The sequence below is a fragment of the Mesoplodon bidens genome (genome assembly GCF_964165515.1).
Source record: "Mesoplodon bidens genome assembly, chromosome: X".
Lineage (NCBI taxonomy): Eukaryota > Metazoa > Chordata > Mammalia > Artiodactyla > Ziphiidae > Mesoplodon > Mesoplodon bidens.
In genome coordinates this window covers 2,926,026-2,951,028 of record NC_138163.1, presented here as the reverse complement: position 1 = coordinate 2,951,028, position 25,003 = coordinate 2,926,026, and the positions used below count along the sequence as shown (strand labels likewise).

Below are 25,003 nucleotides of genomic sequence, written 5' to 3'. Positions count from 1 at the left end.
ATCAAGTACTGACACGTGCTACAATAGGGATGAACCTTGTCAACATTATGCTGATTGAAAGAAACCAGATACAAAAGCCTACACATTGTACGATTCCACTCCTATGAAGTCTCTAAAATAGGCAAATACACAGAAACAAAGCAGACTAGTGGCTGCCAGGGAGGAAGGGGGGTGGATTGGGCGAGGGGCTGCTGAAGGGCATGGGGCTTCTTTTGGGGCTGACAGAAATGTTCCAGAATGCAATGTGATGGTTGCCCCACTCTGAATATACTAAAACCCACCAAATTGTACACTTTCAGTCGGTGAATTGTATGGTATGTGAAAATGGAACTATTTCAACTTGTGGGAGAAGAAGAGAAATCAACCTGCTACACAAAGGCTTCTGCACTTCAGAGGCAGTGGTTATAAAGGTTACCATCTGTGACCTTGGGCAAGTACCTTTATGATATTTTGCCTGTTTCCTCCTCTCTAGGGAAGATCAGGCCCTCCAAGAAACCCACTCTCACCCTCAGTCAGCCCTCCCTCCTCTGAGACTGCAGCTACCTAGCTGCTGCCCCTTTCCTTAAGGCCATCCTCTCCTGACTTCCAGCATATTCCCTCCGAGTCATGGAGCAAGCGGAGCCGCCCGGCAGTGGCTGGGTTCTCTCTCTAGCCCAAGTCAACCTAGTATGCTAACTGCGGCCTGGGTATCCTCCAGATCCTGCCCTTGGCCCCTTCACCACCTTCTGCATCTCCAAAACCCTTCATCTACCTCACTCTGCTAAAGGCAACTGCATCCCCACTCTGCACAAGAAACTGCACCACCTTGGAAATCCCACTCTCTGGTCTTGGCCCCATCTTCCCAATCCTGGCCGAACCTCCTGCCCCAGCTGACCTGCAGAGCCTGCCAGGCAGCCCCCTTTGGCGGCCCCTCCTGCTCCCCTTGGGGTACAGCCACAGCGTGGTCACGGCAGAGACCCGAGCATCAGCAATTCCTGTCACAACGTTCTGCTCTCACCCTACAAATCCCCAACCTTGAGAGGAGAACCCACTCTCTAGCCCCACGACACTGGGACCTTCTGGAAGCAAGGCCAGTGCCCGAGTCACCTCCGTTGGCCCAGCACCGAGCAGGGTGCCTGGAGGCACTTAATCAACACCTCCTGGACGGGACCGACCATATGCCCAGCAACCACCAGCCTGGCCATGCTGTGGGGCGGTGCCTCCCTGCAGTAGCAGGTCTCACATCCCTGTGCTGACTGGCATTGGCACAGCTGCCAGTTCAGGGTTTGTGACTCGAGCCAGGCCCTCGGGGTACCTTGGCAATCCACGTTCCTTAATCGGCTCCTTTTGTCACCTGACATTACTCCTCCAACCTTTAACTGTCTAGCTGGCTCCCCACACGCTCGGCACGAGACTGTCTCCTTGTCCGCAGGCCCCCTTGGCCACCTCATGTGTGTATGTGATAAGAAAAGGAACAACAGTTGACGTGAATGGAGCACTAAGGTTCACACCCTCTCTCTCCACCCTCTCCCAGCCACCCTGTCATTAGGTACCATTATCCTCAGCCAAATATTATGTACAAATGTTTACTGAAATGTAATTTATAATAGCAAAGACCTGGAGTCCACCTTAATATCCATCAGAAATCATGTATTGAAAACAATTTTAATTACACAAGAAAATTTAAGGTTACATAAACAGGATAAAGATATATCAATTTGTGTTTCTAGTAATGGCAGGATAGATTATTTGGAGGAACCTTCCAATTAAGAACAACTAAAATGGGTGATTTTTAAAAACATACCCTTAAAAACACTGAAGAACTGACAAAATGGTAAAAACAACAACAAACATGCAAAACCTAAGAGACAGCAGGAAATCCAGAGATGCGGGAACCCATGCACACCCAGCTGGACCAACTTTGCCTTTGATTTTGGCAACTTTCCAAGACAGGCAAAGGGGACTGTAGTTTGGGACCATGACCACCTAAATTGAGGAATCTATTTAATAGAAAAATTCCTCCCACATTAAACTGGGACACCAGAGGACTATACCCCTGGGGTAAGGATGACTCAGAAACAAACTTGCCCCTTCCCAATTCAGCCTCCAGAGGACTGCAAGGAAGGCTGCCTTGGTGCTGTGGAAACAAAGGGAAAAAATCAGGCACTTGTTTTAAGTAGTCCCAGGCTGCTAATGTCCTAAGGGCACCTGACAAAGTCAAATACAAATCTTCTCTGGAAGAAGGTACATTTATCCTAGACTTCAAAGCATCCCCACATATATATTTCAAGGGCAATGAGTAGTACACAGCCAAAAATAACCAAGCACATGAGGAAATAAAGCATCGTGTGTGAGAACCATAGAAAAAGAATAGATCAATGAGCCAAGACTTGACCAGGCAATTCATAAAGAAATCAAATTGGACAATAAACATATGGAAAGATACCCAACTTCATTAGTAACCAGAGAGATGCAAACGAAACCATAAAAATATAAAACTACACACCCACTAGTAGCTAAAATTATACTGAAGTCTGAGAGTGCCAAGTGTTGGCACAACCACTTTGGAAGACAGTGTGGCATCACCTGCTAAGACTGAAGTTACCAATACTACATAACCCAGAAACTCCACTCCTAGGTAGAATCCAAGGACAGCCAATGTTCAAACTTTTTAGTCTTACACACTCAAAACTTGAGAATCTCAAAAAGCTTTTGTTTATGTGGGTTATATCCATTGACATTTATCATATTAGAAATTAAAACTGAGAAAAATGTAAAACACAAGAAGACGCAAGCCCACATTCCATTGGCCATCACAGTAATGATGTTACACATCACATCAACTCTGGAAACACCATACACTCATGAGAAAATAATGCAAAATGCATTTAATATCTTAGTGTTATTATGAAAATAGCCTGACCTTGTGGACTCCTGAAAACACTGTGGAGGCCCTCCAAGGGTCCCCAGACCACAGTTTAAGAACCAGCACCCTAGATACATATATACAATGGAACTCTACTCAGCCTTAAAAAAGAATGAAATGCCACTTGCAGCAACATGGATGAACCTAGAGATTATCATAGGTGAAATAAGTCAGAGAAAGACAAATATCATATCACTTATATGTGGAATTTAAAATATGACACAAATAAACTTACCTACAAAATAGAAACAGACTCACAAACATAGAGAACAGACATGTGATTGCCAAGGGGGAGGGGGGTGGGGGAGGGCTGGATTGGGAGTTTGAGATTAACAGATGCAAACTGTTATATACAGAACGGATAAACAACAAGGTCCTACTGTAGGGCACAGGGAATTCTATTCAGTATCCTGTGATAAACCATAATGGAAAAGAATATGAAAAAGAATGTATATATATGTATAGCTGAATTACTTTGCTGTACAGCAGAAATTAACAACATTCTAAACCAAGTATACTTCAATAAGTTAAAAACAAAAAAGAACCAGTACCCTAGAGAAACTTGTACATATCTACATAAGAATGGTTATGACTGAACTGCTTGAAACATTCAAAAACTGTAAACAACCCAAACATCCATCAGTAAGAGAACAAGGGACTTCCCTGGTGGCACAGTGGTTAATAATCCTCCTGCCAATGCAGGGGACATGGGTTCGAGCCCTGGTCTTGGAAGATCCCACATGCCACGGGGCAACTAAGCCTGTGCGCCACAACTACTGAGCCTACGTGCCACAACTACTGAAGCCTGTGCTCCACAACGAGAGAAGACACGGCAATGAGAAGCACAAAAGCCTACATAGAGTGTAATTCCAATTCTACAAAGCTACAGGACAGGCCAAACTAAACTATTTAGGGCCGCATGCATAGGTGGTAGAAGTATCAAGCAAAAAAAATGACTGCACAAAAGGCAGGCTAGTGTCACCTCTGGGGGGAGGGTGGGTCTGTGATCAGGAGAGGCATACAGAGGTCCACCTGGGTGCTGTCAACATTCTATTTCTTGGCCTGATTGGTGATGACACAGATCTTCACTTTATACTTACTTGTTAAAGGCCTTGCACACTTTTCTATATCTATGTCATATTTCACAATAAGGGAAAAAGCTATATACACAGGTCAATACTAATAATGTGAAATATATATTTCTACAGAGAAAAAAACTACTACTGAAATATGGTATTCCAGGGAATTCCCTGGAGGTCCAGTGGTTAGGACTCAGCGCTGTCACTGCCAGGACCCGGGTTCAATCCCTGGTAGGGGAACTAAGATCCTGCAAGCCATGCAGTGTGGCAAAAAAAAAAAAAAAAGTTAAAAAAAAAGAAATACTGTATTCCAACATGTTAACAGTAGTTAACCCTGGGTTATGGGGTTTGCATTTTCTCGACACCTTTCTACGTTTTCAAAGTTTACTACAAAGAGCACATATTACTCACGTAACCATGTAAACACCTGGTATTATCAGACTTCATTATAGTTTTTAGCTTACTGGAGGGTATGTAATTTTATCTTATTACAGGTTAATTTGCATCTCTCCAATTACTAATGAGGTTGAGCATCTTTTTATATGTTTGTTGCCCAATTTGATTTCTTCTTTTACGAATTGCCTGGTCAAGTCTTTGGCTCATTTTTCTGTTTATTCTTTTTCACCGGTTCTCAGAAAACTGAGAAACATATTTAAAAAAACAAGGTCGTCAGCTAAAACTGAAGCTAATAAGGATCAACACAAACTAGATGGGACAAGCCATCTGTGGGAATCTATGCAGAAAATAAATACCTAAGGAGATTGGTGATGCGTCTGATCTAACTAGGATGAGCTCAAAGCTCACCAAGGAGCCTACGGTGTTTTCCTGGTTGGCTGTGATCTGATTTACTCTCACATGTGTATCCTGAGGCAATGTGACGATGACAGAAAACTCCAGTGGCTCATGAGGAACTGAAAATGGAGAGTGGAATCACAAAGAATACGTCTGTCTGTACAGCAGCGGGTCTCAACCTGGGCGCTTCTGCTCCCAGGGGCCATTGAGCAATGTCTGCACTCATTTGGGGTTGGCTGACTTAGGAGGGGGTACTACTGGCATCTAGTGGGGAGAAGCCAAGAATGCTGCTAAATATCTTATGATGCACAGGACAGCCCTCCTGATGAATTCTCCCACCCCAAATGTCAACAGTGCCATTGTTGAGAAACCCTGCTCAATAGCCTCTATCTGGGGTAAAACCGCTCCACCTTTTGTGACCCTTCTCCAAGTAGCAACAGTCAAATCCCCAAGCTGTCCCACCTCGATGGGGGTACTCCAAAGCCCTTGAGACCCACCATGCAACTGCCTGGGGAGGAACTTCTAGCCAGAGGAGAGGGCAAACAAGAAGATGCCAAGGCGATGGACTGCTTAGCATACTGGAGGAGCAGCAAGCCAGCCCCGGGCAGGGGTGGGAGCCAAGGTCAGAGCATGCGTAGGCCCCATTCTGTTGGAACTTGTAGGCCACGGAGGGGTTTAGATTTTATTTTCATTACAACTGGAAGCTACTGGAAGGTTCTGGGCAGAGGGATGCAATGCGATTTAGGTCTCTAAAGATGGTCTGGCTGCTGTGTAGAGACTGGACTGTAGGGGGCAGAAGTGAACTCTGAGACACCTGTTGGGAGGTCTCTGTCAGGGCTCCAATGAGAGGGGACAGTGGCCCAGCCAAGGGAGGTAGCCAGAGAGGAGGTGAAACAGGTGGGAGTCTGGATGATTCCGGGTGGTCACAGGCATGGTCTGCTGACAGATCAGATGGGGGCCATGAAGGAAAGAAAGCCATGGAGGAGTGGCCAGAGCCCCTAGCAGAATGGGGCTTCCAGTTACTCAGGTTGGGGGAGCAGGTTTGGAGGCAGCCAGCAGCAGCTCAGGTTTGCACTGGGTCTTCTGTGACACGTATGAGCAAGGGTAATAATCAAAAGAACTTAACATGGCTGCACAGGGCATGGACCCTTTGGTTGCTGGATTATGGGGAGGTCCAGGAATCCTGAGGGAAGGGCGAGGACTCAGTTGGTGGGAGGGGAAAACAGATGAACCCGAAGAATTTCAGTAACACCAGCAAGACATCAGACAAGCACGCGGGGATGTTGAATGCAGGAGCCTGGAAGTCAAGAGAGATCAGAGCTGGGGATAGAAACTGAAGAGTCAAAAGCTTGCAGATGGGATTTCATTTAACGCCATGAGGCTGGTGAAAGCACCTGGGAAGCGAGTGCAAGTAAAGCAGGTGGACTAGGCCCAAGGCATCCCCACAAGCCCTAAGGTCAGAGGTGAGGAAGAATGGCAAGGAACGACCAGTGTGGCTTCCCAGAAGCCAAGGGGACAAAGTGCTTCCAGGGGAGGGTGTCAGATGATCCTTGGACCTAGCCACACTGAAGTCATCACTAACTTTGGCCACAAGCAGCTGCGAGGGAGGGGTGGGAAGCCACGTGTTGGGAGGAAATTAATGGGAGCCCCAAACTACCACAAGTCCACATGGTATGTTGTATTTTATGAACGAAAGATTAAACTATAGTTCTTGTTTGTTTCTTTTTAGGCACTACTTTGGATTTTTGCTTTTTTTTTTTAAGCTGGACGACAGAGCCAAATGAATGAATGGTGAGAAAGTAAAAGGGATTGCTCCCGAAAGATAGCCCAGAAATCTGCAGGAGGCCAATGGGCTATGAAGAGCAACTACATTAGAATTGCTCCTGGGACGGTTCTTCCTCTGAGCTCATTGGGACCCTGAGCCCAGCTCAGTAATTCCCTGGGCACTTTGGTTCTGGTCAATAAAGGCTTTTGTAAAGGAAAGCCCCTGAATGCTCATTAGAACCAATGCAAGCAAGCAAGGAAGGCAGCCCTTAGGCAGGTGGCCTCTTTCCCATTCTCCTCCCCTCTGGGGAGCCTAGCTTGGCTAATATCTTGACAACACAGCCTATTTGCACTAGCAGTTAATTGGCTACTCCAACAATTCTGTGAGGCCAACAAAGCAGAGGTCAGCAGCCTCTTGGTGCAGATAAGGCAACTGTGGCCAGCAAATGGTGGGGCCACACTGGAATGCAGGCCCGTGTTAATTCCATCATCCCAGGCTAGCTGAAGCAGCAATAAAAATAAAGAGAAGGTCAAAATGACCCGAGTGCCTTGGCACTATTTTGGGGGTAATGAATTCCGCACTGCAACAATGTTTCTTGGTACCGCCTCTACGTTGGAAAACAGGCCCAAACAACCACCTTGCAATGCCACCCAGAGGCTGCCTGGCCGCTCCTTGAAACAGATGTTCACTGAGCTGCGGCACTCCTCTCTGTGGGATTCCAGACAGTTTTCAAAGTGTTTTTGTTTTAAAGTTGCAGAACCCTCTGACATCTGATGAGCAGCCCCATGTAGAAAACAAACAAAAACAGAGCTCAAAACCACTTGAGGGGGCTTCCCTGGTGGCGCAGTGGTTGAGAGTCCGCCTGCCGATGCAGGGGACACGGGTTCGTGCCCCTATCCCGGAAGATCCCACATGCCGCGGAGCGGCTGGGCCCGCGAGCCATGGCCGCGGAGCCTGTGTGTCCGGAGCCTGTGCTCCGCAACGGGAGAGGCCACAGCAGTGAGAGGCCCGCGTACAGCAAAAAAAAAAAAAAAAAAAAACCACTTGAGGGCTTACTTGGTGACACAGCAGTTAAGAATCCACCTGCCAATGCAGGGGACACGGGTTCGAGCCCTGGTCCGGGAAGATCCCACGTGCCGCAGAGAAACAAAGCCCGTGTGCCACAACTACTGAGCCCGTGTGCTGCAACTACTGAAGCCCACGCACCTAGAGCCCATGCTCCGCAACGAGAGAAGCCACCGCAGTGAGAAGCCCATGCACCACAAAGAAGAGTAAGCCCCTGCTTGCCGCAACTAGAGAAAGCCCACGTGCAGCAACAAAGACCCAACGCAGCCAAAAATAAATAAAATAAATTTATTTTTTAAAAAACTAGTTGAAGGTGGAGTGGCGGTCTAGGCCCACCCATTTCTGCTTGGCCCTTTCCCCCAAGCCACCTGGGGACAAAGGTGAGCCGGCAGACCACTCCTCCTCCTCAGCAAAGGGGCAGGTACAGCCCAAAGAAGAAAGCCTGTCTGCTGTACCCAGACTGCACCTGCTTCAAACTCAGCCATCAGGACTGGGGTGGGGGGGGGCGGGACGGAAGAAAGGCCTTTCGGGACACAGCCAGGGGCCCCCGATACAGGTGGCCCACTGCACAGGGCGCACTCTGCAATCTCCTTGAGGAGTCGTTTAAAATCAAACACAGGCCAAAGAAATCCAGCTGCCTTCCAGGGCCCTCAGAGGTGCTTCAAAGCATTCATTGCCGCACCAAGGCCACCACCATAATCCAATTTTCTGCACATTTTTTTAAAAATCCTGAACTGAGAGCAGATTGGGGATTGATTTAAAATGGCAAAATTGAAACGATGTAAAGAAACACCACAAGCTAGTTTTTTCAAAGAATGAAGAGGACACTAATATCCACCCCTTAGCTTCTCCTAGCTTCCTCTTGCTGCTGTAATAAATGATGGCCAACGTACTGCCCTACAACGCACACTTTTATCTTACAGTTTGGGAGGTCAGAAGTCCAACGCGGTCTCACTGGGCTGAAATCAAGGTATCGCCAGGGCTGCATTACTTCTGGAAGCTCTAGGGCAGAATCTGTGTACTCCTTGGCTCCTGGCCCCTTCCATCTTCAGAGCCAGCAAAGGCGGTGGAATCTTTCTCAGGTGGCATCACTCTGATCCTCACTCCGCTACCTTCCTCTTCAATATTTAAAGGAATCTCATCCTTTAATTAGCCAGCATAACCCAGGAGAATCTTATTTTCAGGCCAGCTGATTGGCAACCTAATTCCATCTGCTACCTTAATTTCCCTCTACTGTTGAGGAAGGAGATAGATAGACCCTGGGTTAACCTGCTGCAACTGGTTTCAACTGGTTTCATGCTGACCCTTTGAGATAAACTACCACTAAGAATTAAGCACCGTGATTGGCTGAAAGACAAAGCAGCCCACCACAGCTTCCTCATTTTTGTGGTCAAGATTTCCCGGCCCGACACATGTGCAGAAGGGGTCCCAGGTCATCCTCTAGTAATCTTGGCCACACTGTAATATCACTAGCACTGCGGTTTTGACCCTTCCCCCTCTCCCCCTGGGTTTTGCTTAGGTGCTCACGAGAAAGAGTCAAAATAGTGCTTGAGGGGCTTCCCTGGTGGTGCAGTGGTTGAGAATCCACCTGCCAATGCAGGGGACACGGGTTCGAGCCCTGGTCCGGGAAGATCCCACGTGCTGCAGAGCAAATAAGCCCGTGTGCCACAGCTACTGACCCTGTGCTCCAGAGCCCACGAGCCACAACTACTGAGCCCACGTGACACAACCACTGAAGCCCACATGCCTGGAGCCCGTGCTCCGCAACAAGAGAAGCCACCGTAATGAGAAGCCCTCACACCGCAAGGAAGAGTAGCCCCCGCTCGCCACAACAAGAGAAAGCCCGCACGCAGCAACGAAGACCCAACGCAGCTAAAAATACATAAATTTATTAAAGAAAAAAATAGTGCTTGGTGGAAGCCTAAATAAGGAATTGCAGATGACATGATCATAGGGGAGAAAAAAGGAGGGTCACCCTCATCTAAACCCCAGAAGACTAACCCCATATTAACTACCTAAGCTACCCCAGGGCGCAAGGCATTGCTACCCCTACTCCGTGAGTTTGCCTGTGTGCTCTCCCACATGTACTGTGCTTCTAATAAAGTCTGTACCTGCTTTGCAGTCTTAGTCTCTTTGCTGAATTCTCTCCTCAAAGAAGACAAAGACTGAGGTCCTCTTCCCGGCCAAAATCACTATGTAACCTCCCATAGTCACAGGTTCCAGAGATTAGGGCATGGACATCTTTGTGGGCCATTTGCAACACTGACCTGCGTGAAAGATTTCTCCCCCGTTTCTATTACACGTTTAGGATGACTTTAGGCTTTTACATGCAAACCAAGATTGGCCAGTGAGTGGACCTGTGAGCCAGCCTCAGGCAGGGCCCAGCCTGGGCTGGGGAACAGGAACCTCCAGAGCCGGGCCTCCCCACACACACCAAGAGCAGCAGAGGAATACATAGCAAGTGCAAAGGGGAGGAGTGGACACACAGCAGGGAAAGCACCAGCACCAGCACCAGGCGGGGGAAGAACCCAGAACGGGAAAGTCAGTGCACCTGGAAAGGATCTTTCCTGAACTCACAGAAACCAAAATCAGCTGCTCCCCACGCTCCCCTGCGAGCTGCCAAACAGCCTCATCACCCTCATCATCATCACCTCTGCTGGAGGCCCCTCCCCAGTGCCTGCTGACACTGACTCTTGGGTGATTTCTCTCTGTGTGTGCGTGTTTAAGAAACACACACATTCTTGTTATCTGGTATCCAAAATGATGGAGGGGATGGGATGTAACCTTTGACAGTGAGGAAGGGGCTGCAAACCAGTCAAAACAGGTGAGACTAAAAGGCTAACAGTCCCTAGACCCTGTCCGTCCACTGCAATGACGGGTGCATAAGGGCAACCCTGAGCCATGCAGGACAGGGAAGGTCCCCCCTGCCCAGGATGCACCTTTGCAGGGGCCACTGGTGCACTCAGGCAAGCAGGGTTAAGTAGCTCTGGGCCAATCCTGCAGGGGCCCCAGGGGTCTGTCTGGCTCAAACCCAATAGCCCAAGTCAGCCCACAGGGCTTCTGCCTGGATCCCAGCGCCACCAGCACTCGGGGCCCCCTCTGCTCTTGCTCTCCCTGGCCCGACCAAACTCAGGGGCCCTGAAGACCAACCCCAACCCAGGGGTCACACGCTGCCACCTCCCTCATTTGTTCTGCTTGGACCGCAGTGAATTTATTTTAAATGGAGATAGAATCCACATACCATACAACTCACCCTTTCAAAGCGTACAATTTAGTGGTTCTTGGTACATTTACAAGGTTGTACAACCGCCACCTCTATCCAGTTCCAGAACATTTCCATCACCCTAAAAGGAAACCTGGTACCTATTAAGCAGTCACTCTTCATTCCCCTTAGACCCTGGCAACCACTAATCTACTTTTTGTCTCTATGGATTTGCCAACTCTGGACATTACATATAAACGGAATCATGCAATATGTGGGCTTTTGTGTCTGGCTTCCTTCACTTAGCATAATATTTTCAAGGTTTGCACTGTGTATTTTTTAAATGTGGCTTGGAATAATAGTTACTAGCACAGAGCTCACTCGGAGCCAGATGTTGTGCTAAGTACTTTATCCATTTGCACTCATTTAATCCTAGTAACAACACCATGAGGCGGATGGTGGTATTATCCCCATTTTCCAGATGAGGAAACTGAGGCACCAAGCAGTTAAGTGACTTGCCCTGCACCGTGGTAGCACTGGGCAGGCTTGCTCCGCAGCTGGCACTCTCCCTCTCTTGGCCGGGCTACCTCTCTTTTAAAGGAGCAGGCACTTGGAGATCTGCCAACAGGCTCATCACACATTCTTGGCCACGGCTCACATTTCTGTCACCTGCCCCATCCCTGGATATATCTACATTTATGACCCCTCCTTTGGTTACTCAGATAAACCTGGGTTCAAGTCCAAAACCTCACTGGACCACGTTTTTCATCTGAGTTATGGGTTACCACTCAGTTACTTTTCAAGGCTGTATGCAAACAGCCATTATGAACATCAGGAGACAAGATGGGTCACAGTGCCAAGCTTTCAGGGTAGTTAGGAGGTGTAAGTGTGTGCGAGGCACTGAGGGCCTGGCGCGTGGAATACACTGGGGAAGTGCAGCCCTCGTATGACTGTTACCCACCCGTACCACTGAGATTCTTCTCCCCGGAAGTCAAAAGCACAGCTTTCCATTTCTGTAGGCGCAGACAGGTGACATACCTGTCCTCAGACGATTTTTCAGAACTAGTAAAATACACAATGAGCTAAAAGCTCATCTGTAATTAGAACAGGAATGACTTGTTCACCACCTTTTAAACTCCTGGGAGCCTAAAATCTGTCTCAACTTGCCTGAGTCCGTGTGGATTTCACAATCGTGCTTCGAGGTTCTGAGTGTCTCCTGAGGCCTGCCAGGCTTTCTAGGTCACACCTCATTACTGAGGACCAGGACCAAGAAGAAAGTGGCTCTTGGGCAGACCCACCTGATCCACCACCTGGGGGCTCCCGGAAAGCCAGTGGGTACCTGAGACCTGCTTTGTGTTTGTTCATTTTGACACAGTGGCTCTGAAAACTGTAACTGCCCGGATCCCCAGAGGGGACCAATGCAAAACGCGTATTTGTCATGTTGTTCTGCACAAAAGATCCAGGAAACTGGGGCCCTACCTTGAAGCAAAAGCTTCTTCTGGTTCAGCGTTAATTAAAATTTAAAAAGATCACTGGCTAGCAATCTTAAATGGGTGGGATCCTGGCTCTATCCTTCCAAGTTATGAGGGCCCCTCATCTGGAAGGCGGGGATTATACCTAACAAGCCAAACTCCTGGGGCAATTAAAAATATATATATGTGAAGTGGTACACAGCAAGAACTCAGGAGATGGTAGCTGGTGGCAGGGCTGCAAATCTGAGGGTGACACACGCCTGGTTCCCTTGAGATACCTTTATGAGTTGTTAGGCATTACACAGATGAGCAAACCGAACCAAGTTCAGAGCACTTTCCCAAGGCCACTTGGCCAGTAAGGCATAGGAAGAGGGCAGCCTCCAGGTGTAAAGGCATTATGCCTAGTACTTAAAAGCAAGGATAGTGGAATCAGAGAAGCCTGGAATCAAATCTTAGCTTTGCCACCTGAGGCAAGTTACTTCGCCTCTGTGTGCCTCCGTTTTCTCATCTGTAAAACGGCTGCACCCATTTGCAGTTTCCCCCACCACTTTGTAAATCACCTAGTGTAACCCGTGATGATGAAAACCTGACACCTCATCATTTAAATTCCTCACCTTCTCAATGTGCCTACTATGTTGAAGACTCGCAGAAGACAGCCTCGAAGGGAGCATCATTTTTCGAACTTTTTTGCGCTTCCACTTTCAAACGTCCCATATCATTAGATGCAAGTTAATCAAGTGATCATACTTTTCCCCACAAATGCATCATAAACAAAATAAAAATCTTAACCCCAAAGGGAAAAATGAAACAAAATTCAACAACCCTGTAACTTGCTTTATTATTCTTTACTGCACTAATAGTATATAGACTGTGATGTTTGCACTTATTTTCTCCCGCATCAGGATGTCAGCTCCACGAGGACAGAGCCTGAATTTTGTTCACTGCTGCAGCATCAGTGTCTAGAACAGAGCCTGACACCTTTGTAGAATGCTGAATGGCTCTTCTTGTACAGACTCCAGGAGGGCTGCCCGCATGAGAAACATTTCTACATCTTTTGCAAAACTGCCTTGGACTGTCTACTGTTTTCCAGTGTTCCTTATAAGTAACATAACCCTCACTAGAACGCACTTATAGGACACGGTTTTGTTTTTGCTGAGCTCATGTGTTTTTAACTAGCTGAATCTGCCTTTGTGTCAGGAAGCTCAGAGCACAATTCTGGGCTCAACTGCAGTGTTTTCCTCAATCTCTTTTTCTGATGTGGAGATGAGGTAAGTTGAGTGTAAGAAGATTCTGCTGGGACTCCTTGGTGACCCTATTTTTAACCACAGACTGCATTTATTCTAAGAAGATGCTTCTCAAACTTAAAATGTGCCTGCGAATTACCCGGGGATCTAGTTAATGCAGAATCTGACTCAGTAGGTCAGGGGCGGGGCCTGAGATGCTGCTTTCCTAACAATTCCCAAGAGATGTCGTGGCGGGCCTTGGACCACACTTTGAGTAGCGAGGGCCTAAGAAACTTGCTTCCTTGATTTGGTAGAATTTCTCTCTCCTCCTCCTTGGCAAAATATCACCAATGGCTCGAAAACTGGGGCGGGTACCAGAAGCTCCTGGGGAGCTGGTTAGACTTACACACCGCCGTTCCCCATCTACCCCCCATCCCCGCCGAGATGCTGACAAAGCAAGAGTGAACACAGGAAGCTCGCCAGGTGCTTCTGCTGCAGGTGGCCTGGAAACACATTTTGAGAAGCCCTGCTCAGGGAATGAGTGCTCTCTTCAAGGTTTTTCCAACGGCAATCTCACGGGGACAGGTGTTGTCACCGGCGGAGACACCTTGTTCAGGATTTTAAGGGGGGAGTATCCCGCTGTTTCTAGCCCAGCACCAGGAGGGGTCCCGGTCCCTCCCCACCGGCCACATGGGCTGCAGCAGGGTCAGCCCCCGCGGGCTCGGGGCTAGCACCCCCGCCCCATCTTCCCACACGGCCCCACCTGCCCGCCGGCAGCCTCCGCAGCAGGCCCTCGGGCGGGGGCCGAGCCGCTCATGCGCACCACCGGGCCCACGGGGCACAGGGTCCCCGCCCCACGGGCCCAGAGGGCGGGGTCCCCGCGTGCCCCCCGCCCGCCTTACCTCTCTGGACCAGAGTGGCCAAGGAGAAAGCGAGGTAGATGAGGAACGCCGAGTGCCAGGCCACCATGGCTGGGAGCGGGCAGACGGGGCCCAGAGGCGCACAGTTAGCGCGAGAGCACCCGAGGGGGTGGTCGGGGAGGAGCCGGGAAGGAGGAGGAGGAGCAGAAGAGGGAGGAACCCTGCCGCTACTGCAGGGCCTCGCCCAGGACCGGCGCGCGCACGGCGCGGCCCCGAGAGGGAGGAGGAGAGGCGCGTGTGAGCTCTGACGTCGGGGCGTGCCCGACGGAGACGAGGTGAGGTGGGGTGGGACTGCGACTGTGGTGCGAGGGGCGGGGCGAGCCTGCATTCTCGGGGGCGGGGCGAGCCTGCAGTCTCGGGGGCGGGGCCTATGCACGAGGGGTGGGACGGCAGCCTGCGAGCGGGGCTGGAGCTTGAGGGGCGGAGCCAGACACCCAGCAGGTTAGGCTGTCTGGGTCCCGGCCAGCGCCGGCCCGTGGCTCGCGGGCCCCTTCACACCCCTCTCTCGAAGGGGAAGTCTCAGAGGTGGGCCCTGCGGGCCCGGAGCAGTGAGTCAACAGTGGTTGGGGAGCCGGAGGCGCCGGCAGCAAGGGTATGCGGTGATTTCCACCCGGCGCGCCAGACTCCTCTAGGGCCCGGAGCAGGACCCGAGGCGGCGCACAAGCCTGGTGCGTTCCGCCAGCCGGGTGACCTTGGACAGGGCTCTTCCCCTTCTGGCCTTGGTGTCCTCCCGGTAAAGGGCTGTTCCCTAGGGGTCCCTCTAGCTGCGGCTCCAGGACCCGGCACCCGCGCTCCGGCCCCCGTCGCCTTGGCGGAACTTGTTTGTCGGAACCGCCGGCTGCCCTCCCACTTAGCTGATCCTGCAATGGAGCCCTGCCCAGAGATGAAAGAAAAGGGCCATTTTCGTGGCTGGCCGCGGTTGGCAAACAGCGGCACGTCTGGAGGAAACGAGCCTGAGGCCGGGGGCGCGGGGGGCAGGCGAGAGGGAAGTTGCGGGGTGACCTGGAGCCGAGCGCCGTGGGCCCGGGGGAGGAAGGAGGAGGGACAGGGTCAGCTCCCCCGAGGCTTTGATGAATGCGCTGAAAGCGCGAGTTCACATCTGCAGAGTCGATCTGTAAACGTGCTCAGTGATCGACACACGCGCTGCAGCCCCTTCCCATGAACCCCTCCAACTGAGTCCATCTCCGGGACTGGGTGAAATCAGATTCCGACACTGACTGTAACAGCAAAATGCCCGCTGCAGCCTTTGACGTGAACGCTCTCCAGAAGGGCTCCGGCTGCAGCCGGCTTTCAAAGACAAAGAGAAGGCACCGCTGCTCCCCTAAGTCGTCGAGCCTGTCCCTGCCATTATTCGACACAGGCTGCCCTGGGCCACATCCTCCTTGAGGGTGGCTACTACCATCTCCCCCACAGTGTCCCTTCGGTAGGCTGCCTGTGTCTCCCACAGGGCCGCACCTCCATACCCCCCCAGAGGCTTCCGCCACTCTCTGAGCCATAGTAGGGGGCTGGGGTCTCCCTGAGATGGAGCCAAAATCTTTCCCTCTGTGACTTCTTTCCATTGCTCTGAATCTTGGGGCTGCAAAAACAAAACATACAAAGAGTGAGTTGATATTCTGATTTTCAGGGCAGTGCTTATTCTATGACACTAGCAGGAGAATTAACAGAAATAGCTAGCGGTTATTGAACACACACGATATACATGGCATATTTCAGGCATTTTATTCTTATTTTTTTTATGCCCACAACAACTTCATGTATCACCTCAACAATTAATGAGGGAAAAGGAGCAAAATGGAGATTCCTTGAGGTTGCGGAGTTAACCAGGTCCAGTCCCATAGTGTCAAAGGGGTCAGGGGGATCACCAGGAACCCCAGCAGGTGAATGGCTAAGAACATGTGCTTCCGAGCCAGACAGAGTGGCGATCCTGGCTGGACGCAATAAGTTCATCCTAAGGATTAAATGAGATACTGGAAAGCAAGTGGCCTCGGACACGGTGAGCAGAGATGCATTACTTGTTACTCTTATAACAGCTAAAGAAATACTGGCTACTGTGAGGTTGGGCAGTTGCTGTGTATTCCAGGATGCGAATATGCCCGCAATTTTCCCACTAACTCCGGGTGCCCTGGGGCTTCAGGAGTCCCACCTGTAAGGAGGGCACTAGACATCATGCTCTTTTAAAGCCCTTCAGGCTCTGATGGGTGAACCTCAGCACCTACACACTCAGCTACACTGAGGAGGCTTGAGGAGGTGAGGAAAATGCAGCCTCTAAGTGAGGCATCACAGTCACTCGCAGCTGGGGCTCTAACTGGTCAATGTGTAGCAGAGATACCTCAATCCCAGCAGCAAGACACTGGCCACGGTGTAACATGCAGGAAGACTGTTTTCTAGCTCAGGGGTGGTTGGCACACCGGCCTACAGGTCAAATACAACCCACCCGCCCGTTTGTATGACCTGCAAACTAGGAATGGTATTTGTACCTTTAAATGGTTGAAAAAATCAAAAGAAGGTTATTTTGTGACAGGGAACGTTTAGACGAAATTCACGTGTCAGGATCCATGAAGCTGGTGGGAACACAGCCACGTGCATTCATTTCTGTATTGTCTATGGCTGTTTTTCTGCTACCACAGCAGAATTGAGTAGTTGCAACAGAGACCATGGAGCCCACACAGCCTAAAATATCTACTACCTAGCTCTTTACAGGAAAAGTGTGTTGGCCTCCATTCTAGCAAATTGAACTATGGCAAGGATGAATAGTGACAGGCGATGGTGCGGGGCCTAAAGAGTAGAACGGGATGAGCACAGGAGCTGGCACGGGAACAAGAAGCAACAGGAAAGGATCGTGTTTATCGTGTGCCAAAAGACACCCACTCAAAAAAACCCAAAGAACAAAAAAACAGGCCTTTGGGCTTCCCTGGTGGCGCAATGGTTGAGAGTCCGCCTGCCGATGCAGGGGACACGGGTTCATGCCCCAGTCCGGGAAGATCCCACATGCCGCGGAGCGGCTGGGCCCGTGAGCCATGGCCGCTGAGCCTGCGCGTCTGGAGCCTGTGCTCCGCAACGGGAGGGGCTGCAATGGTGAGAAGCCCACGTACCGCAAAAAAAAAAAAAACAGGCCTTCAAAATATTGCAAATGTCCGAGGTCAGTTATCCTGCCAGATAACTCTCCCTATGTAAAATGACTCATCTGAGACCTGGTTTGTCTCTCAGTCTCTTATAAGTCAGGTTAATGTAAGTCTGAGGGAATCGATGACATCGGGCCCTGAGCCTATCAGGCTAAGGACCTCCCTGGAACTTGGTGAGCCTCTCAAGTAGCTGCTACCCTGCTGAACTGCAATTGATTGTGGAGCTGATTTACATACAGGAAATTCTACACTTAGAAACCATGATTCTGTGCCCCCTGAATACACACACTCCCCACTGCCACTGCATGTGGGTGCTCGGACTGACTCCTGGCCAAGCCTGCCTTTTCTCCACACCACCCTCCTTGTCCTCACCCTCTTGCTACTCCTCAGCCCTTCCTGAACTTCTCATATCCTGCAGATGTTCACCACCTGGAAAACCATTTGGCCTGATGAGCTTCTCTCCTAAAACACCCACCTTTCCTCAGCACTGACCTAGGCAGAGAAGTGTGACATGGACAGATGGCCACCAGGGTAGTCTGGGAGTACAGGAGAGGCACAGATGGTGCTGGGAGGGCTTACACTACTCTGAGTTACGTAGGCTTCTGAGGGAAAGCCTGGTCTTCCGTCACACCCCACCATATCCTTAGGAAGATGTGTTCTAAATTCCAAAACACCTGTTCTCTCACTACTAGCACAGTTCCTGTTCTTGCTCCCAAGTGCCACAAATCACTCCTTGCAAAGTCCCCCAAGGGGGCCACCCTCACCTGTGGCCAAAATTAGACCCACCTGGTAGCATCTGCCCACCAGGGCTCTGGAATGGCCTTGCCATCAGCCCCATCACTGTTGAAGGTGCCCATCTGGAGAGCACCACTGTCCATGTCAGCAGTGCCGATTCCTGGTCCTTGGGGCACCAGAGTGGAGAGGGAGTCCACGTCAGAGCAGGGGCGAGGACAAAGGACTTGCCCTGACTCAGGGTCACCCTTTGGCCCCGGGACCCAAGGCAGCTCAGCTTGTGCTCAGGGCTTAAGCAGTCCTTCTGTCTGCTTCCTCTCCTCCCAAAGCCTTGGGTCCTAATCCCTTTAACCAAAGTAGTTTGAGGGGCCGGGATGGGCTCCAGAGTAGGTGGGAAAGGGACCAGCACTCTCCCCACCCACCCAGCTCCCCACCATGCGGGCCAATTAAGAGACATAGCCTCCCTGCAAAGCACTGCAATGCAGAAAGCCAGCTGTGGGAGCCGGTGCACCAGGGGCTACAACAGTTCCCCAAATGCCTGATAGCAGGGGGGAGTCTTTGCCAGTCTCAGGCAAAACAAGAAAGTGATACTCTTGCCGTAATTCCCCCCGTTAAAGCGTGAGTGCTGACCTTTATCCTGAAATCGTGGACTTTTCTGGGTACACAGAAGTCCTTTATTTCACGAAAAGATAACATTGTTTTGTTCAATGTGCCTGCTTTGCAAAGTAAAAAGTTGGCAACCCTGCCCGTCCCCAAATTTAAAATAAAGAAATCTACTCACCAGTGAAATTCACAAGTCTGCGAAGCCCTGGCTGTGCCAGCAATTTTAGCCCACCCAGGGCCCTGATACATGGGGATTTTTTGGAACACACCCCATATGTAAACAGAAGCCTTGAAAATGGATTCTAAAACAATGTTCCCTCTCATATTTTTTGAGCTGTAAGCAAATTATCCCTCAGTCGCCTCCTCCTCTCCACAATGTTCGTATTCACTCCTCTCTTGGATTTTCTAGTAAGGCAAGGTCAAGCAGAGCCTTGAATGCCATGTTAATGAGCAGTGCTTTGATCCTGAGAACAGAGGGAAGCCACTGAAGGGTTGTAAGCATTAATCAGCAGAAAGACAGGGAAAGTGAGGGGCAGGGAAAGTGGGGTCCACAGGAGTGGCTACTGGCATCATCTCGGAGAAGCTGGGAGCCTGGGGCTGAAGAGAAGTGTCTGGATTCAGGCTATGTATGTGGCAGAGGCAACAGTGGCCATAGAAAGGAGAGGATGGCTGTGTCCATCTGGCCCTGTTCTCAGGGAAAAAAGGATGTCCAGGGTACCCTGTGGGGAGGAAACAGACAACAAGCAGTCAGGTGATAGAGGCAGTTAGAGAGGGGAGCACAGGGCACTGTGGGAGCGTCGAAGAGCTGACTTAAAGGAAAAGGAATAGTTCACCGTGCAGATGGCAGGGCGTGTGGGTTCCAAGAGAACCGCTGAAGCAAAAGCTGGGAAATGAGCCTTTGAATTTGAACTACCTGGAGCCAGGTCATGCAGGGTTCCTAGAGCAGGTGAAGTTTGGACTCTTATCCAAACGCAACTGGGAGCCCCAAAGAGTTTTAAGTGGGGCTGGGGTGAGGCTGCAGGGTGACGAGATCAGACTGGTGTTTCATGGTTCCATTTCTTTCAGGAGACTCAGGACTCTGCTGTACAGAACCCAGTGTCTGCCTCGGGGCGGGCTGGGATTCCGCTCTCCAGCTCTGTCGCCTGGAGACAAGGCAGTTTGGCCGGTCAGGAGCTTCAGGTGCACAGACAGCGGGCAGATTTGCATCCCATGTTTCCACAGAACCCCCCTCCCTCATTCATTCCTATGGCTACTGCATGCGACAGTTGCTCACCCCTGGAAGGGACCCTTTGACCGGAGCATTTTGTAATCCAGTGCAACAACTTCCCAGGAGACACAAATCATCTCATCCTTTTTGACCCCTGTTAGAATTCCCATTGCGTGTTTGAAGTGTTTTCTTAACACATCAAGGACCATACTACAGTGATGATCATGTCAATGATGGTCACGGTGACAAGAATCCAGAAGGAAAAGAAGACAGGTGCAAAATGCCAGTGGGTCACCACCTAGTTTCAAGGCTCATTACCATGAGAAGGAGTCCTCTGCTCTGGAAATCTAAATGCAGAACACCAACCCGTCTTCTGGAAGCCTGCGTGCCAAGTCAAGCAGGGCAAAGCCTCATACCTGCATATTTTCCTAATTCAAGAGACTTCTGTAAATTTCTTTCTAGTGCTCAGTCGAGTTAATATGGAATTTGCATAAGCCCTTGGCAAAAAATAACTTATCTCTCTGTAATATTTGTGAGGCAGCATTTCCCACTCTGAACCCTGACCTCTGAAGGACTAGGACTTAACGTTTGCCTTCCAAACATGGACCTTATTTAACGCATCCGGTGAAATCTCCCTGAAGCACTCGGGAGACTCAAACCACAGAAACCAGTGTTTGGCCTCTTTATGTCTTTGCATGTCATCGAAGCAGCTGAAGAAACCTCCCAGAAAAAGTTACAGAACGCAAGTTGTGGAAACAGCCTCCGATTAATAGTAATAACATTGTGTTCAAAAATACCTCTTGTCGGACTTCCCTGGTGGCGCAGTGGTTAAGAATCCTCCTGCCAATGCCGGGGACACAGGTTCGAGCCCTGGTCTGGGAAGATCCCATATGCCGCAGAGCAACTAGGTCCGTGTGCCACAACTACTGAGCCTGCGCTCTAGAGCCTGTGCAACACAACTGCTGAGCCCGTGAGCCACAACTACTGAAGCCCACGCACCTAGAGCCCGTGCTCCACAACAACAGAAGCCACTGCAATGAGAAGCCCGCGCACCGCAACGAAGAGTAGCCCCCGCTCTCCACAACTAGAGAAAGCCCACGCGCAGCAACGAAGACCCAACGCAGCCAAAAATAAAGAAATAAATAAAATGAATTTTTAGAAAAACAAAATAAAAAGTTAAAAATTACCTCTTGTCGGTTTTCAATAGGCATCACCTCCCGTTTGGGGCACCAATACATCAAACACCTCCCTACACACACATACACAGACACACAAGTGCACACACGTGGAGCACTAGTGTATGTGAATTCAGATATTATGGGAGCCCAATCCCAGTCCATCCAACAAGTTAATGATTCCCTAACTCCTATGTAAACATCAAAGCTCTGTTTGAGTGCAGACTTTTCTCACCTGGCCTGGGTAAACTAAGGCAAGGAAAAATGAGGGCAGTGTGGATCTACCTCTCACAGACCATGTGAATTTGAAGGAAAAAAATGATGAACATGTATCCACTGAGGTCTTCAAGACTTCTCAGAGCTCCCCTTTCTCTCCATCCCCACTAAGGACACCTGTGGAAACAGGGCATCGATTTAACTGGGGTCCTTCCTTCTCCTTTCCCTGCTCTCCCCCACTCAAGCCCCGCAGTGCCTTCGTCCCATTGTTCTTGGGATGAGTCTGAGCTCCTGAGCTCGGCATTCAAGGCTCTGCAGGCCCTGGCCCCAGATGACCTCTCCAAATGGTCTCCCTCCCACCACTCCTGGCCCCAGGTTCCAGCCTTACCAGAACATTCCCTGTTCCCCAAAGCTCGGTGTTCCTTCCTGCCTCTGTGCTTTTGCTCACACTGCCCCTTCTACCAGGCCCTGTCTTCCTCTCGCTCTATCCCCGCTCCCTGGGCCATCTCATCCACACCTACGGGCAGATCACACCCACCTGCTCCTCCTGTGAACCCAGATATGTCTATTCAAAGGCCTGTTTTGCATTGTCTAATGGCTTTTCAGGGGGCACTGCAATGTCCAAAACAGGACTGTTCAGCCTTGTCCCCGAAATCATCCTGCCACTCCCTCGAGTGCTTCCCATCTCAAGAAATGGCACCACCGATCTCCCAGATGCTGGGGCCCCAAAGCTAGGAAGCAGCTTCAACCCCTCTCCTAGTCTCACCCACTCTATGACTAAGGCCTGCAAACTCTGCCCCCTAACCAGCCTTGGACGTGCGCACCTGTATCTGTCGGGAATAACTGCAGCCCGTTCTCCACCCAGCAGCCAGAGGGAGCCTCTTAGAAGGTAAATCTAATCATGTTTTTCCTTTGCTTCAAATCCGTCAATCTCATGTTAAGGGCTCTCCACCTCAATCAGAGCAAATCGAAGCTCCTGTCCACGGTCTACAAAGCCCTACATGAGCTGGCCTGAGCCTGCTGTACTGCTCCGTGCCTCCAGATTTTCCTACACGTTGCCACTGTCGGCAGTGACCTTCCTGCCGTTCTGCTGGCTCCACTTTACCCCTCAGGCCTTAGTACAACGTACTGCCACTCCCAGCCCAGGAAGGGTTAAGGGCCCATTCTTTCTACTCCCAAGGCCTCTGCGCTGGACTCTACCTCACTTCCGGCTTACTGCTTTGAAATGTGCTGTCTCCTTCCACTGGTCCCCTGGTTCTCAACCCTAGTGACATGATAGGATCATCAGGGAAGCCTTCTTTCTTTTTAAATTGAGGTAAATTTCACCCTTTTCGAGTATACAATTCAGTGGCATTTAGTACATTCACAGTACTGCATGACAATCACCTCTATTTACAATACTTCCAGAATATTTCCATCATCCCCAAAGGAAACCCCAAACCCATTTGCACTCACTCCCTAGCTCCCCTCCCCCAGCCCCTGGCAACCATGAATCTCCTTTCTGTCTCTATGGATTTGCCTATTCTGGACAATTCATACAAATAAATCACATAATATGTGACATTTTGCGTCTGGCTCCTTTCACTCAGCATAATGTTTTCTCGGCTTATCCGTGCTGCAGCGTGTATTAGAATCTCGTTCCTTTTTATGGATGAATAATATTCCATTGTATGGATGCACCACAGTTTTTTTGAGTTTAAATGCATTTTATTTTTAGACAACCTACATGACGTTTTTGTTTTTTTTTTTTTTCTCAAAAACAATGCCTCCGCTCCAAACAAATCAACATCAAAATGAAGAGCTCGGGCTTCCCTGGTGGCGCAGTGGTTGAGAATCCGCCTGCCAATGCAGGGGACACGGGTTCGAGCCCTGGTCTGGGAAGATCCCACATGCCGCGGAGCAACTAGCCCCGTGAGCCACAACTACTGAGCCTGCGCGTCTGGAGCCTGTGCTCCGCAACAAGAGAGGCCGCGATAGTGAGAGGCCCGTGCACCGCGATGAGGAGTGGCCCCCACTTGCCGCAACTAGAGAAAGCCCTCGCACAGAAACGAAGACCCAACACAGCCAAAAATAAATAAACAAATAAATAAATATTTAAAAAAAAAAAAAAATGAAGAGCTCAAGATGACATCAGTCCCATTTGTCTAAGTCCTGGTGTTGTGTGGATGAAAAGCAGCAGCCAGCCAGTTATGACGAGCAGGTGATAGATCCAAAGTAACAGCCAAATTTGTTAACATTTTTCCATTTCTAAACCATCCTTAAAGAAAATCATATATGGGGTCACACCATCCTCACTATAGTCCAGCAGAGCAGCCATGCCATCTGGATTCATGTTTTCACCAATAAAGAACTGATGGTTTTTGAAATTAGCAAGGATGTGCTTGATTTGTTCTGCAGTCCCTGTCATAAAAGGTTTTACTCCCTCTGGTCTCTATTCTTAGAGCTTCCCTTTGATTGATTTCATGTAACCTTTGATGTACTTCTTGTAGGCTTCTTTTGTGAAGCTCCTTTCCTGAAAGTCATGGTTCATGACAGTATCCACACCGGTGATTACTGTGCTTTCGTTACCTTCTCCCTCGGAGCCTTCAGCGGAGGCGTTTCCACCAATGAATGAGTCAGTGTTACCCTCTGACCTACTGACCATCTTCCCCTCCACCCCCAGACACAGGCCGTCCTCGACCTCCTGGATCTGCTCAGAGCGAGCGTGGTGCAGCCGGAGCGGTGCTGGGGGGAGCGGGGAGAGGGCGGAAAAAGGGATGCACCACATTTTGTTTATCCAGTCATCAGTAGATGGATATTGGGTTATTTCCAGTTTGGGGCTATTATGAGTGATGCTGCCGTGAACGTGTATGTAAAAGTTTTTGTGTGGGTGTATGTTTTCATTTCTCTTGGGTCTCTACTGAATTGCTAGGTATCAGGGAAGCTTTTAAAATTATCATCTCCAGGCACCACTCTGAGACTTTGATGTGCTTGGCCAGGGTGGGGTAAGGCACTAGTGTTTTTCTAAAGTCTCCCCTGTTGATTCTAATACACGGCAAAGGCTGAGAATCACTGACTGAGACCATGACTGGCCAAACTAGGGCCCCAGGGCCAAGGGTTGCCTACTGCCTGTGTTCACATGGGCTGCCAGCTAAGAATGATTGAGAAAAATAAAAAAGAAGAATATTTTGTGACACGTGCAATGATGCAACATTCAACTTTCCATGTCTATAAGTTGTTTTGTTTGTTTGTTTTTTTGTGGTTTGCGGGCCTCTCACCATTGTGGCCTCTCCTGCTGCAGAGCACAGGCTCTGGACGTGCAGGCCCAGCGGCCATGGCCCACAGGCCCAGCCGCTCCGCGGCATGTGGGATCTTCCCGGACCGGGGCACGAACCCGCGTCCCCTGCATCGGCAGGCGGACTCTCAACCACTGCGCCACCAGGGAAGCCCCTATAAGTAAAGTTTTATCGGCACATAGTCACACCCATTCATTTACCTATTGTCTATAACTGCTTTTGTTATAGACAAGGGCAGAGTTAAGTAGTT

General features: G+C 50.0%; 2 protein-coding genes across 4 annotated transcripts in view; both read right to left on the bottom strand.

Moving 5' to 3' along the window:
- CD99L2 (CD99 molecule like 2) overlaps positions 1-14,580 on the bottom strand; it is a 111,020-nt gene extending 96,440 nt beyond the window's left edge. The window contains exon 1 of one of the 3 annotated variants that reach the window (XM_081221660.1): positions 14,406-14,580. In XM_081221660.1, the coding sequence (XP_081077786.1) occupies positions 14,406-14,472 (67 nt within the window). In that variant the 5' untranslated portion in view covers positions 14,473-14,580. The remainder of the gene's footprint in view (positions 1-14,405) is intronic. The other 2 variants (XM_081221661.1, XM_081221659.1) reach the window with 2 other exon arrangements.
- Positions 14,581-23,578: 8,998 nt separating this feature from the next.
- LOC308608695 (translationally-controlled tumor protein-like) lies at positions 23,579-24,161 on the bottom strand. The gene is given in 3 exon segments (XM_081221982.1): positions 23,579-23,909; positions 23,913-23,915; positions 23,919-24,161. Coding segments are annotated over 3 exon segments (408 nt in total). The 5' UTR covers positions 24,123-24,161; the 3' UTR covers positions 23,579-23,708.
- Positions 24,162-25,003: the final 842 nt, after the last annotated feature.